Here is a 14,141-nt window from a genome sequence, read left to right as displayed (position 1 = left end):
AAGCTATTATTTAGCATAAGAAAAAAAAACTAATATTACTGCCCACATAGCACGTAATATTACATAGTGTCACAGTAATATTTACGTAATATTGTAATATCGCAGAAATATTACGGAAATATTACTGTGACATTATATAATATTGCGTGCTATGTGAGTAGTTTAATATTTCAATATTATTTTACACTACCACGCAATTTTTATTTTATAAAACACTTACCGGATTGTGTTTTTGTGCAATTAATCGATTAGTACTTATTAATAATTATTGGTTAACTATCTGTGGACAGGTAGATAAATAGTGCAACGTATTGTCAATTCAATCAGTAATTAGAACTTCACTTAGCACACTTGGTAAAGACTCTTATTCTACTTTGCTGAAAATCAGAGATTTAAAAATCTTTAATAAAAACAGGTTACATAAACTAAGTCACTTTTCTTAATTATAATGATAAAATTTCAGTTCTCCACATTGAATGAGATTTAAACCTGCAAGAAATAAAAGCCCATATTCTGAATTCTTTTTTATCGATAAGAGTGCTTTAAATATAGCTTTTCAGCCAATCAGGTGGCTCCTAAGCCTCTTTTAGAAGCACTTTTATAGATAAAAGAGGATTCAGAATATCGGCCAAAGTTTTTTATTTATCGCAAAGTAAGACAAGAATCTTTACTAAGTGTGTAGCTAAGTGAAAGGATTTTTAAGGCTACCTGTCACAAAATTCTTGATTAATGACGTCAAAAGCTAGGAATATATGCTCAAAATTCGAGTATTTAAGCTGCGTTTGGGAAGACGCTATTTAGCGCTATGAGTGTGTTCTGTCTTGTTTATTCTTGAACAAGGACAGAGGATGCTCATAGCGCTAAATAACATTTCCCCGAACGCAGCTTTAATCGATTTGCAAGTGTCATTTTTTGGATGTCTTTTTTTATTTCGACATATTTTATAGAGATTTTGGGTATGCATTTGTTTACTTCTAAAGTCAAGAATTAAGATGGCCGCGGTGAGTAACCAAGAGCCTTATGGCCGATATTCATAGTCGAATCAAATGCAGGATTCACATCTCATCCGATGTCCAACGTACGACGTCCGATATCCAATAGGAGAACAGCTTTCTAATATAGAATTCAATTCTCCATTGGAAAGCTATTCTTTTATTGGATATCGGTCATACGTCGGACATCGGACGCGGTGTGAATCCTGCATTTGAATGGCGTAGTTTATATCGTGCACTTGATACGCGTACTAAATAGTAACTTTCTATTAGATAATCTTAATATCGACAATGCATATCAACAGCGACGCATTCTATCAATATAATACGTTTTGTTGATGAGTATTATACTAGCTTAATATACTGTTGTTTATATATATCATCGATATTAAGATTATCTAATAGAAAGTTACTATTTAGTACGCGTATCAAGTACACGATGTAAACCAAGCCAATAGCGTGTTCGACTGACTTTGGGTTAGGCGACAGTTTCCCGAAAAGTGGAGGGGATAATGTTGGTATCAAGTAAAATCTCTACACGATATAATTTAAAGATTTGTTCTTTGTAACTGCACTGCTGAACTGGGTGCAATAAATTGAAGTGAGATAAGTATACGTTTTCTCACTCTAACCTTTTGCATTAGTTCAGCAGTGTACAGTTACAAAGAACAGACCTTTAATTTATATCGTGTAGAGATTTTCCTTGGTACCAACATTATCTCCTCCATTTTTCGGAAAACTGTTGCCTAACCACATCAGTACTCAGCTCGAGGGCTACTAGTCGGCTGTGTAAACTAATGTTTTCTAGTGACAATTAAAGTTAATAAGCGTAGCGGCTTGAAAAGAGACTGGCATTTGCGACGTGAAGTAGATATCTTTTTTATTTAGATTTTATTATTATTAAAAAATACCATAATATAAGCACAGTTGAAAAATAATCCTAATCTACCCGACATACGTACACATCAATACATATTTTGTTCCAATTGAATCGTGCACAACGTTACACTTTGTGCATTTCTGTGTACATATGTGTCAAGTATGTAAGCAATTGGAAAGCACCCGGTGTGAATCCTGCATTAACCAATCAACATGCCGTTTTGCCACAAAAGCTAGAAGTTTATTGGCTTACGATGATCTTTGATGAAGAATCGCAGATGTGATACAAATCAACAACAAGTCAAACGAGGCTTATGTTTTTAAGTACTATGATTTAGTAGCACATCATTCGACACTTGCTTTTTATCACTTTTTATGCTCTTTATTATCGAGAAAAATACTTAGTAGCAAGTTGAAAAATCTTTTATTTTCAACTAGTACAACTTAACAACGATCAGAAGACCCGTTGACGTTTTACGTTTAGACAGCGTTTGTCAAAGACATATCAATTGACTTTTTTATTTTAAGATAGCGTAAGAGGCGGGAAAGTGGAAAATCTTTATCCTTAAATGTTTTGAATTGTGCAATTTAACGATGGATAATAGCACGTGAGAGAAGGCAAATTGTGCGGGAAAAGGTACGTTTAATTCCACACGCTTGTTGTTTTTACTCAAATAGCGTCAAACTTTTTACAAATGTATCCAACTCTAATCTAACCTAGTTTTACAACGAATAAATATTATATAATGAGCGTTTCATTGAAAAACTTATAAACAACATTAGCGTAGGAGCAATATTTTATGAAGTTATTATTCTTATGAATGTACCGACATTATTGTCATTTTGCAGGTGATGAGAATAATTGATAAATATATGTCATCCTGTGAATACATCAAACATTGTCAATATGAGCATCGACAAACTCATCAAGAGGAAACAACATGCTAAACGGGATAACAATCTTCGACAGTTGGCTGAAATCACGAAAACTCTTGGGGACATTTATTTTGAGAACGAACAGCCGAAGAAGGCCCTACAAGAATATACAGAGCAATTAGGTATCTGTAAAGATCTTGGGGACAAGTTAAGCTGTGCAGTAGCAAACAGAATGATAGGGGAGGTTCACGTGAGTCTAGGAGACTATGAGCAAGCTCTGGTACATCAGAATTTGCATCTGGAAGGTGCCAGAGACATGAAGAATCTAATAGAGGAGCAACGTGCACATGCTACCTTGGGAAGAACTTATTTCTGCTTGGCTGAAAGCCTACTAAATCAATCACAGAGACGAGACGAGGCTCTGGGGAACGCAAAGACTGCTTATGTAAAAAGCATGGAGTTGTGCGATCAGTTAACGAGCACAGACATTAAATTAGAAGAGAGAACACTGATGAGGGCGAGGTTGCTACTAAACTTAGGACTAACATTAGAAGCACAGAGGGAGACGCAACAGGCGATCGATTTGATCGAGCAGGCCACTGCGCTGTGCGTGTCCAACAATTTCCAAGAAGACCTGCATCGAACATGCATCTCCCTGGCAGCCATATACGAGCGGCAAGGCGACTTCGAACTGGCGTTGAACTACATCGAGACCGCAACTATGGTAAACGACACGTGCCTGAAGGCCAAGGCAAAGCTATCCAAAGCCGAGTTATTCATGCAGTCCGGTCAGTGGATCAAAACGCGCAAAGTACTAATTGCCTTGTATACGAGCAGTGGACTGCCGAAGGATATCAATTGTCAGGTGGAGAAGTACTTGAGGATCATCGTGACCCTGTGCCGAGCCGAGAATAGCCTTCTCGTCGAGAATGACGCGCGAGCCAAGCAGAAGCTGTACGAGACGATGGGCGACGCAGCGGTGGCCGCGCAATGCTTCGACAAAGGCGTAGAGTATTACCGGCACATGCTGACCTGCGCGGAGGAGACGGGCGAACAGGTGACCGTCGCTCTGACGAGTCTGGCGCAAACTCTCAAGGACGCCGGCCGATGCGAGGAGGCGGTGCCTCTCGCGCGACGGGAGCTCGAACTTTACGCCAACAACCCGCGAGAGAGATGTCAGTCGGCACTTTTCTTGGCGGACTTACTGACGACAACCAACGCCACCGACACGGAGATCCGGGAACATTATACCGCGGCGTTGCGCTCGGCGAACGAGAGCGAGGACGCGAAGCTGCGTCGATCTACCGCCAAGGAGTTTGTCGCTTACCTGGAGAGCGTAGGCCGGCTCGACGAGGCGGAGGACACGCTACGGGCAATGGAACTGGCGACGTCGGAAGCGTCGAGTGATGCAGAGAGCGAAGGCAACGAGGAGAGCGATCAAATCGGTGCGGACATCTGTCTGGAAGACCTGTCCGACTTGGAGGCTGAGGAGAACGTTACAACGAACGCAATTCGCCAGAGAAAGAGGGAAAAGAGAGCGCCCGCGATCAAGAGGAACGAGAAGGGCGAGACGCAGCTACATGTGGCGTGCATCGACGGCGACATTGGTGCCGTCGAGAGACTTTTGTCGTCCGGTCACCCCGCGAATGTTAGAGACCACTGCGGCTGGTCGCCACTTCACGAAGCTGCGAATCACGGTCACGTGGAGGTCGCGGAAGCGCTGCTGAAACACGGCGCCAACGTCGACGACCCGGGCGGCGCGTCCTGCAAAGGTATCACGCCGCTTCACGACGCCGCGTCCTGCGGACACTTCTCCGTCATGCAGTTGTTGATGCAGCACGGCGCGAACCTCACGCTCAAGACCCACGACGGCGACACCGTGTTGGACTGCTTGGGGGACTGGAGGAGTCGCGTGACTTATCTGAGTCCCGAGGACCTGGTTGAGTATGAGACAATGCGCAACAAGCTCTCTGCTGTGATCACCAACTCTAAAAGGAAGAAAAGGAAACCTGAGAATGTCCAGACATTGGACCGGCAGTCCACGAAGCCCGAGGTCCAGAAAATATCCGCTGGTGAGGATTACAAAAGAACGATAGCCAGTCTGAGGACTTTCAACAAGACCAACAAGGTCAACGTGTCCGGTAAAAGCAGCGACGATGTGGTCAGCACACCTCTTGTCAACGAAGAACAGGTTCTCGTCGACGATTGGCTCGAGGACGATATAACAGTCGAGAGCATAGCGAGGAGAAGATCTACTTCGAGCAGGCACGTCGCTACAAGCAAGAGAAAATTCTCTAATGATAATATAGAAGGTACTTCGAAAAGACGGAAAAGATTGAACAGCATCGTCGAGAGCGAGGAGGATCTCGGCGATATGAGCGAGGACAGTAGCGACAGCACCGTCGCTGAAGTAATCAAAGTGCTCGAGGAACCCAAAAGGGCTGAGAGAAAACGACAGGTGTCCTTGTTGTCGAACGGCTTCACCGTATCTCGCTCACCGTCCCCGATACACGACTTGCAATCGCCCTTGCACACTTCAATGAGTTCGAGACGGTACAGCAAAGAACAAATAAATCTGTGTGTGCTTGTGAGAGACAAGATGTTCGATCTAAAGGTAGATGTTTGCGAAAACGAGGGCGATTTCTTGATATGCATCGTGAACGCGATCGAGCGTGTGTTCTTCACCGAGACCGGCTGCACGGCGAAGTTGATGTTGCAGCCGTTAAATGGCAGCGTCGCGACGAAGGAGAGTATCTTGAACGTCGCGAGGAAGAACGATGCGGCTAACAGGTTGGAGTGTGAGGTAGTCGAGTTGCAGGTTCCACCCATCGTCGAGCGATACAAGACTATATGTTGCACTCACAATGTGACTCCCCGCGAGATTATGCTGAAGTGTTTGAGATCCTGCGAAAATACATCTTTGTTTCGTGTGAAACCTGACGATATGGATGAGGAGCTATTGCTCGCGCCATTGTTGAAAACTTTGGAATACCAAAAGAACATTAAATTGTTGCAGTTGTCGGGCATTGTTCTGTCGACAGCGGGAATACATCTGCGACAGTGTCTCGCGAATCTCTCTTCTTTGCAGGAACTCTACTTAAGTGGCTGTAACATCGATTTTGCTTGTTTGCGCGAGATAATCACGTTGCCGTCTCAATTACGGGTCTTGGACTTGAGTTACAATCCGCTGAGCGCGGGGAGTTGTGAAACGCTGCAAAAACTGATTTCACCTCTCAGGTACTTGCAAACTCTCAATTTACGCTACTGCGAACTGGAGGAGTTTTGTCTTCCGCTTGACAATCCTAATCTGACGAGTTGCGATATTTCCTGGAATAAATTGAGTCGCGATTCGGTGACTTCTTTCCTGAGCAAACAACTGTTTGAGTTGAACTTATCTAATACTTTGTCTTCTTCTAGCCGATTTACTTCTAGTCTAGACACATTGAACACTGTTCTGTCGCCGAGTTTAGAGTCACTGGAACTTTCATTCTGTGACATAACAGACACCGATATAAAGAATATTTTAGCACGGCTACCTAGATTGTTGAAACTGGTATTAAGCGGGAACAAAAACATAACTGTGTCATCTGTAAATATGTTATTGAGTCGTATTCCCACATTAACTTACATCGACGTTAGTGGTTGTAACAGTATTGTAAGTAGTCCAGAGGTAGGATTAGTTATAGAAAATCCTGAAATTTGTACATTACTTGCTAGTGTAGAACCCAACTTGTGTGATTCTTGGATTAAACTGTGGCGTGGCACAGGTATTGTAACAAGACTACCTCATAACTTAACGATTTTCAAACCAGTATGACTTTCTTAAAAACTTGTAAAAAATTCTCAAAGTTTAACTTACTTTTGATACACAGAAAATATTTTGAATCATATAAATAATATATATAATTTGTACTATCCCCCTCAAGTGCAAAAAATAAATTTCACATTACAAGATATCTGTCATAAATTAATTTTTAAAACAGAATTCACATTTTATGTTACATAAAATTTACATATGAAGCGATATATTATCACTATATAATGCATTTTTTTGCACATTGTTTTTCAGGTTTAGATTAATACATCAAGACGAATGATTAAATTATTGTCGTAATAGATAGTTTATGACTTTCTAAGACAAATTTTATTTAATAAAATTAAAATATATTAGACATAACTAAATAAAACTTACGGAAATTTATCTTAGTTCAAAAGCATAACATTTATTACCAATTTTGCATTGTATTTCATTAACTTTTCTGTAATTGTCCTCTATATTTTCTGCCAGAAATTCATTTAAACTACTAGTAAGAGATGGCAGAATTTTCCTTAGGCGTGTTTGTTGATCTCCAAGGCACCAGAAGAAACTAATATGGTATGAAGTATCCTGTACATATAAAAAATATATGAAAATTATGATTTAAGTATGAATTTAAAGAACTTGAGTAAAAGGAACAGCATGAATTCTCTGATAACTAGATGTAAAAATATCTAGCTTATACTGACAGTATTAAAACAAATTGAATTTGATATACCTCATAATACAATGGTAACTGATACTCAGCTAACAAATCATCAAGAGCCTTTATCAAACACTTCAAAATTCCATCATCATTCTGGCAATAAATTCCAAGGAATGTGCGAGTTTTTTCTTCATTGCAATATACTCTCACATCGGTAAGTTGTAAAACAAATCGATTGAATCTACAACACAATAGCTTCAGGTTCTCTGCAAATGATTCAATCCAATGGAACTTTAGAATCAAAGTACGACTAAGACTAATATGAAGTTCAGAAATAACATCGCCTTTGACCGGCAGTTCTTTCAATACCGAATTCATCCAAGCAAGAAGACCATCGCTGGCTGCATCTGAAATTAATTTATATTCTTATATATTACTACGAATGATTCAACCAATTATACTAACTGTCATAAGAACTTTGAACAAATTCAGGATGCTTCAACAAATATTACTCGTATCTCATTACCAATTTCAAATCTAAGCCTGGAATTAGACACTTACAGTTTATATAAACCAGTGTGGCCCAGTTACCGCGCTCGTGTTTGAAACTTCGGATTCGTCCGTCATGATCCAACGGATCGTCGATTACTTCTTCATGATGCGCAACTCCTTTCCACGATAAAATGCTTTCAGGTAAAGCCAGCCTGTATAATGTTTAATAAAAATATATAATTATTTACCAAGAAATTAAATGTATTCGATGTTATATGTATGTAATTGCATGAGTAAAGTATCGTTTACAATGGAGTCGCAATTACATTTTAAAATATTTCCTAGTCTGTGAATCGATCATCTATCTATTCCCTCTGCATAAATTTGTAGAAAATTGAAGTTTCATTGACAAAATTAACAAAACTTTTCGTTTCATAAATTCACAGATTAATACTACGATTTTAAAACGTAACAACAACCGTATTGTAGGTGACTTTTAACATAACCTATCTACTTGTTAATAATTTTTGCGGTATCCTCCTTCTTCCCTTCGTCTTGCTCATCTTCATCCGTATCGGAAGAATACATTTTTATTAAGCTCAAACCGGCCATACTTCTAATTTTTGTATCTAATATCACTGTAAATATTCACTGCAAAACAGTAATTCACAGACTGATAAAACGCGCTGTCTTCGAATCGACTTTGGAGACCTCATACGATGAAGACGCGAAACTCCTGCCTTTTAATTTTCTTCGAATATACGCATTATCTACTTGCGTGTCATAACCGTTAATTATTCAATGTTTGAAAGATCTCACCAATCTGCATGTGAAAAATTATACATAAAACAATATTGACACATTTTTTTGAATATCATGTTGCATTTAAGTTACATTATTATCTAATACTACCTTATTACTAGCTTATCTAATATTTATTAATAATTTAAAATATTGCTTACATATTGCTGTACATAATAATATAACAAGCTTATTGCATTCTAAATTTCTTTAACATTTATGATATGGTAGTTTTATTTTGTGTTTTCTGGACAATATATGTATCGCTGAGAAATTATTCACTAAGACTTCACTTAATGCCTTTGTACATTTTAAGCTGGACCAACAATAATTTCAAGGCTGTGAGAGCTTCGTCTCTTCGTCTTAATCGTTGTTGTAAAGCTCTTATATCTTTTTTAAGTTTTGCTTTTACAGGGGACACAGGTAAGTAACGACTTTCTACTTGTACCACAGCATCGATTTTGCGTACCTGCAATAGAAACAACTATTTAAATATTATAAACATTTGTATTTATCTATATTTTTATAAATCAATATCAAATTTTATATGTTAATATAACATATGTTAATATCTTATGAGACTTATTGTAAAAATTCCAGGCTGATGTAATACTGATATATAAAATACTTGATATTGATTTATATAAATATAGATAAATATAATTGTTTACATCTGTACATGGATTCTCTCTTAAAGATTCATTTTTATATTGATTTTAATTCATTAGGGCCTTTCTCATTCCTTTCTCAATTAAATATTATTTATTGTAATACTTTAATTTGTAAGTTATAGATGAAAAATCTTTATTTATATGTAAGAAATTATGAATAAGTACCGTTCTTAAATCTGGAATATTTTTATAAGAATTAACACAAATAGCATTATCTGTAGAATCTATGATGGGTTGTTTGACAGGTTGCTGTGATGATGACTCACTGTTTAAATTTGTCTTATTTATCTATGAAACAGAAACATGCATTAAAGTTATATATGTTTATATATTTATATAAAACATTAAGAACACAAGAAGTGCTAAAGATATATTTTTTGCAACTTACAGAAGTATTAGTATCATCTTCGTGTTTATCGGAATTTTTAAAATTTTTAAAAATAGTAGGGACGGCATCTTTTTTTAATATTTTGCGAACAACACCAATTTCAAAACAACTCTTTTCAAAATGTTTACTACAAATGTAGGCATTTTTCATCCAATTCGGCAATAAATCTTTGGGGATATTGTCAGTCCACTTTGCGAAAAGTTTTTTATTCGCAATTGGAAAACTAAGTGAAAGAAACTGTTTTATATGGGATACCGTAGAGGTTAAGTTGCTTTATATCTAATTATCTTACCTGTGGTATCCAACTTCCGAAAATGGTTTCCAATCTTTTTTACAATTTTTCAAGACGCAAGATTTCACCATCTTTATCTTAATTTTAATCGATGATAAAAAAATTTGAACAAATATATGACTTTATATAAGTTTTATGGACTGCAACGCAAAAAACAATGTGTATTTTCAAAGATAGGATCCGTTTGAAGTTACAAACGCTTTGGAGCTCGTAAAAGAAAATTACGATTGGTTTATTCGACACTTTGAAGCGTTTGCAGCATCAAATGGATCTTGCTTCAGCAATGAACAACAGTGGTCTGTTCTTTTCAGCTGCACTGTTGAACTGGTGCAATAAGTTAAAGTGAATAAGTATATCTTTTCTCACTCTAACTTATTGCACTAGTTCAGCAGTGCAGCTGAAAAAAACAGACCACAGGGCCCTTATTCTTGAAATAATTGCGTATACATAAGTTTTACTGCGCAGGTTTAATCATAAAATAGCTACGCAATGAAAATTACGTATACGCAACTAGTTAGAGAATCGGCCCCAGGTCGTTTCATCTGAAGATGATAAGTAGCCAATGGCAATTTTAAAGTTGTAATATAAACAATTTCCTTGCTGAAAACCGCCCGATGAGAGACAACACAGGTCGAAACTCTACATATTCTGATATCGATGCCTGATGTATGCTCGCCATTTTGGTTTGCTCCAGTATCAACTCGTCACGATATTTTCGCCGGTATTTCTGTTAAACGATTACGCAGTTTAATTTTTTGAAATGGCGCAAAATAAATTCAGCGATTTGGCGTCACGTTTTGGCAAAGGCACGAACGGCGTGCCTCTGAGCGTGAAGTTCCTTGCTGCTGCTGGCGTAGCGGCCTACGGCGCTTCCAAGTCGATGTATACAGGTTAATTGCAATTTGCTCCACGTTTCCTCCGAATATTAAGATATTTATATGATATTTTTCAAATATTATTATCTAGAATAACTGTAAACCTTAATTGTCAGTTGAATTAAATTACACAAATGTCAATACTTTAAAATATCGATAATGTCCTTGTCACCCTCTTTCCTTTAATACTTCTTCCATTCTTATCACATGTATTTTTGGTTATGTAATTCATGGTGTAATCGATGTAATTAATTACGTAGATTTCTTATGTTTATATTAGCTTATTAGTTAATTAGTTCATTAGTATATTAGTTAATTTTGATATTGGTTACTCCTTGCTAATCAGTCTAGCAGAAAATTGACTTTAATTGAATTTTAAATATTGTCCATTTCTTTTAGTAGATTTTTAAATGAAGAATCTTATTATTGCTCAAGAATATAAAAGAATATATAAATGCTAAACAGAGCTTTTAATTCTTAAAACTACAAGATATTTAAATTTGTATTATTCAAATTTCAGTGGAGGCTGGACACAGAGCAATCATATTCTCCAGATTGGGAGGTATTCAGAAGGATATTATGACTGAGGGCTTGCATTTTCGTATTCCATGGTTCCACTATCCAATAATTTATGATATTAGAAGTAGACCTAGGAAGATCTCCTCGCCGACAGGATCCAAGGATTTGCAAATGGTCAACATTTCACTTCGTGTACTCTCACGTCCTGAAGCATCCATGTTGCCAGTCATGTACCGGCAACTTGGTCTTGACTATGATGAAAAGGTTACCAGATCAATAATATTCAAAAATGACTTTCTTGAAATTGCACAAATGAGCTAAATATGTTAAGACTTTAATGTTGTTTTTTTTATTGTATATTTATATAATAGTGATTTTATACAAAAATATTTTGATTTACAAATACAAAGTTGAATTACATTTCCAAATATTTAAAATTAATGTTAAGAACTGATCTCTATCTAATAAAATTTATATAAAATTACGAATTTGAAGTTAAACAGAATAATAAAGGAAGATTGATTTGCTTCAGGTATTGCCTAGTATTTGCAACGAAGTTCTGAAATCTGTTGTTGCAAAGTTCAACGCTTCGCAGTTGATCACTCAAAGACAGCAAGTGTCCATTATGGTACGCAAAGAGTTGACCGAGCGTGCCCGAGATTTCAATATTATTCTCGATGATGTCTCGATAACGGAACTTAGTTTTGGCAAAGAGTACACCGCTGCAGTCGAAGCTAAGCAAGTGGCTCAGCAAGAGGCCCAACGAGCGGCTTTTGTAGTGGAAAGAGCCAAACAGGAGCGACAGCAAAAGATTGTACAGGCAGAAGGAGAAGCAGAAGCGGCCAAAATGATATCCTTTGTTAAAATCAAATTATTCTCATCTATTTGCGAATTGTTTGCAGTTTATTAATTGAAATTTTACTGACGGTATAAGCTAAAAAATATAATTGCGATTAAAATTATTAACATCTGATTGTCGCGGTATGCACAGTTAAAATTTACAGTTGAATTATTTTCGAGTGGACGAGTGGATAATGGTTTAAACTAATAACTCATAGATAAATGTATAACAATGATGTTTTCTCAGAGTTTCCTGTCAAACTTTAATTACCTTAACTACAGTGTACCTTGGTATAGCTGTCGGGCATAATCCTGGATATCTGAAGCTGCGTAAAATTCGAGCTGCGCAAAATATTTCTCGGACGGTAAGTATTCTAGTGAAACGTCATCGCGAGTTTGTCGTTAATCATCGTCTAAATCTAGAAGAACGATGAAGACTATATGGCATTTTACTACATAAGATCGATATTTTATAACGAAACTTTAAATAAATTTTGCATTTCTAATAGGAAACGATTATTCTGTTTTAGATTGCCAGTTCCCAGAATAGAGTATATCTTAACGGCAACAGTCTAATGCTGAATATACAAGATCCCACCTTTGATGAGAGTTCGGATAAACTGAAAAGTAAGAAGTAAAAATTGTGGAAGGCTGCATTCTTCTTTTTTCTTTCATTACTTTTTTTATGTTAAACTTTAAGAATGACATATTACTATGTACAATTATGTCGAAACAATGTGAATAAGATTCTTTAGGTGTTTTTTCGAACCCATGGATTATATGTAAATATACATACATACATGCATATGTACGTATATGTGTGTGTGTGTGTGTTCCTATTACACCGTGCTCTCCTCGCTGCCCTCACAATCATGTTCGCTCGCAAATGTCCGCTCACTTTGTTATCATTATTCGCTCGGGACAAAATATCAAGGAATCATATTTTTGCACGTTTCTTTTATTTAATACGTTATTGTATTGAATTCTCAAAGGCCTAGATTACATCATTTCATTTCAGTTAAAACCAAAGAAAAAAGATGAATAGTTTCCCATTCATATTGATTCTCATGCAAGTAGATTTTGCTGAATAGAATCTCATGCAAGAATTAATGATATTTTTACATTCCTGATTTTTCTTTTTTATAAGGAGATGTCTTCTCGTTTATATTACGATTAATAGATTGCATATCACGATAGCATCTATGATAATGCCGATAAGAATTTCCTATAATGGGTATTTTGAGCTTGTCGCAGTACGCTACATATAGACATTTGTGATTGCTTATGCGTAGACGCCCAACGCTGGCTTTTTTAGGTCACGAAGGTGTGAACTGGAAGAGTTGGGATGAGGCGACTGAGCATGCCATGCGGAGCCTAAATACCAGTTCTCAACGAGCACTGCCGTTGAGTAGTAATGCCAAGTGGTTTGACGATTTCGAAGCTCGACCACGTATGCCACAGACCTCCATCACCCCCTTCTTACTGGAGTCGGCCGACAACAGTGCAAAGCGGATAGTACTGTGACAATAAGAGAGATCTTGTGACGCGAACATATCCTTTACCCTACACGAATTTCACACCTTAATCGACCATGATCCTCTCGATGAACATTATTCTATTTTTTTATCTCTCTATGATCGACATAGAATAAATTTGTAGTATAACGAATCGTGATATTGGTACTCTTCGTATTTCAATTGCGCTAAATCTTACAGATATTATATTTTAAATATAATAGCTATATACTTTTAGAGAAGTAGAAAAGGACAGAGAGAGTAACATATTGAAGTTGCAAATGATACAGATAAATTGTTCTGAAAGCACAATTAATCAAATTATAATGCTCATATTTCTCCTATGTTATTATGATTCTTTTTATGATATTGTAAGTTTGTTTATAATGCCATAATTGAGCTTAAATTCAAGTGTCTTTTTAAAAGTCTAATACTGTATGCTGTTGTGACCGCAATTGTATATATATTGTTTATTCTGTTTATTAAAAAATAATATTGAAAATAATGAAAATATTCAGCACACAAAGAGATAATAATGG

At 36.9% G+C, this 14,141-nt stretch overlaps 4 protein-coding genes across 5 annotated transcripts; 2 read left to right on the top strand and 2 right to left on the bottom strand.

The window, feature by feature from the left end:
• The first annotated feature begins 2,160 nt into the window (after positions 1-2,160).
• On the top strand, positions 2,161-6,701 carry LOC116848633 (tonsoku-like protein). Its single transcript, XM_032824931.1, has 2 exons — positions 2,161-2,508; positions 2,721-6,701. Exon 2 carries the CDS (start codon positions 2,779-2,781, stop codon positions 6,562-6,564), a length of 3,786 nt encoding a protein of 1,261 aa, XP_032680822.1. The 5' UTR covers positions 2,161-2,508; positions 2,721-2,778; the 3' UTR covers positions 6,565-6,701.
• A 143-nt stretch (positions 6,702-6,844) lies between these two features.
• Positions 6,845-8,439, bottom strand: LOC116848634 (U6 snRNA phosphodiesterase). Of its 2 annotated transcripts, none has more exons than XM_032824932.1 (4): positions 8,217-8,439; positions 7,772-7,914; positions 7,283-7,617; positions 6,845-7,134 (listed from the first exon to the last, which is right to left on the bottom strand). In XM_032824932.1, the coding sequence occupies exons 1-4, from the start codon at positions 8,312-8,314 to the stop codon at positions 6,946-6,948; spliced, it is 765 nt and encodes a 254-aa protein (XP_032680823.1). In that variant the 5' UTR covers positions 8,315-8,439; the 3' UTR covers positions 6,845-6,945. The 2 variants fall into 2 exon arrangements, with proteins under 2 accessions (XP_032680823.1, XP_032680824.1); XM_032824933.1 differs by lacking the exon at positions 8,217-8,439 and adding an exon at positions 8,029-8,210.
• Positions 8,440-8,618: 179 nt separating this feature from the next.
• On the bottom strand, positions 8,619-10,110 carry LOC116848636 (THAP domain-containing protein 1-like). The gene is made up of 4 exons (XM_032824934.1): positions 9,855-10,110; positions 9,563-9,785; positions 9,340-9,462; positions 8,619-8,972 (listed from the first exon to the last, which is right to left on the bottom strand). Exons 1-4 carry the CDS (start codon positions 9,923-9,925, stop codon positions 8,793-8,795), a joined length of 597 nt encoding a protein of 198 aa, XP_032680825.1. The 5' UTR covers positions 9,926-10,110; the 3' UTR covers positions 8,619-8,792.
• Positions 10,111-10,515: 405 nt separating this feature from the next.
• On the top strand, positions 10,516-13,756 carry LOC116848585 (prohibitin-2). The gene is made up of 6 exons (XM_032824838.1): positions 10,516-10,744; positions 11,250-11,512; positions 11,781-12,098; positions 12,376-12,453; positions 12,619-12,715; positions 13,404-13,756. Exons 1-6 carry the CDS (start codon positions 10,615-10,617, stop codon positions 13,610-13,612), a joined length of 1,095 nt encoding a protein of 364 aa, XP_032680729.1. The 5' UTR covers positions 10,516-10,614; the 3' UTR covers positions 13,613-13,756.
• The last annotated feature ends 385 nt before the right edge of the window (positions 13,757-14,141 follow it).

The sequence above is a fragment of the Odontomachus brunneus genome, unplaced genomic scaffold (genome assembly GCF_010583005.1).
Source record: "Odontomachus brunneus isolate Ranch 3 - 2012 unplaced genomic scaffold, Obru_v1 Obru_scaffold_097, whole genome shotgun sequence".
In the NCBI taxonomy this organism is placed as follows: domain Eukaryota; kingdom Metazoa; phylum Arthropoda; class Insecta; order Hymenoptera; family Formicidae; genus Odontomachus; species Odontomachus brunneus.
Note: the sequence above shows the minus strand (reverse complement) of the source record. Positions and strands in the feature narration are given on the sequence as shown.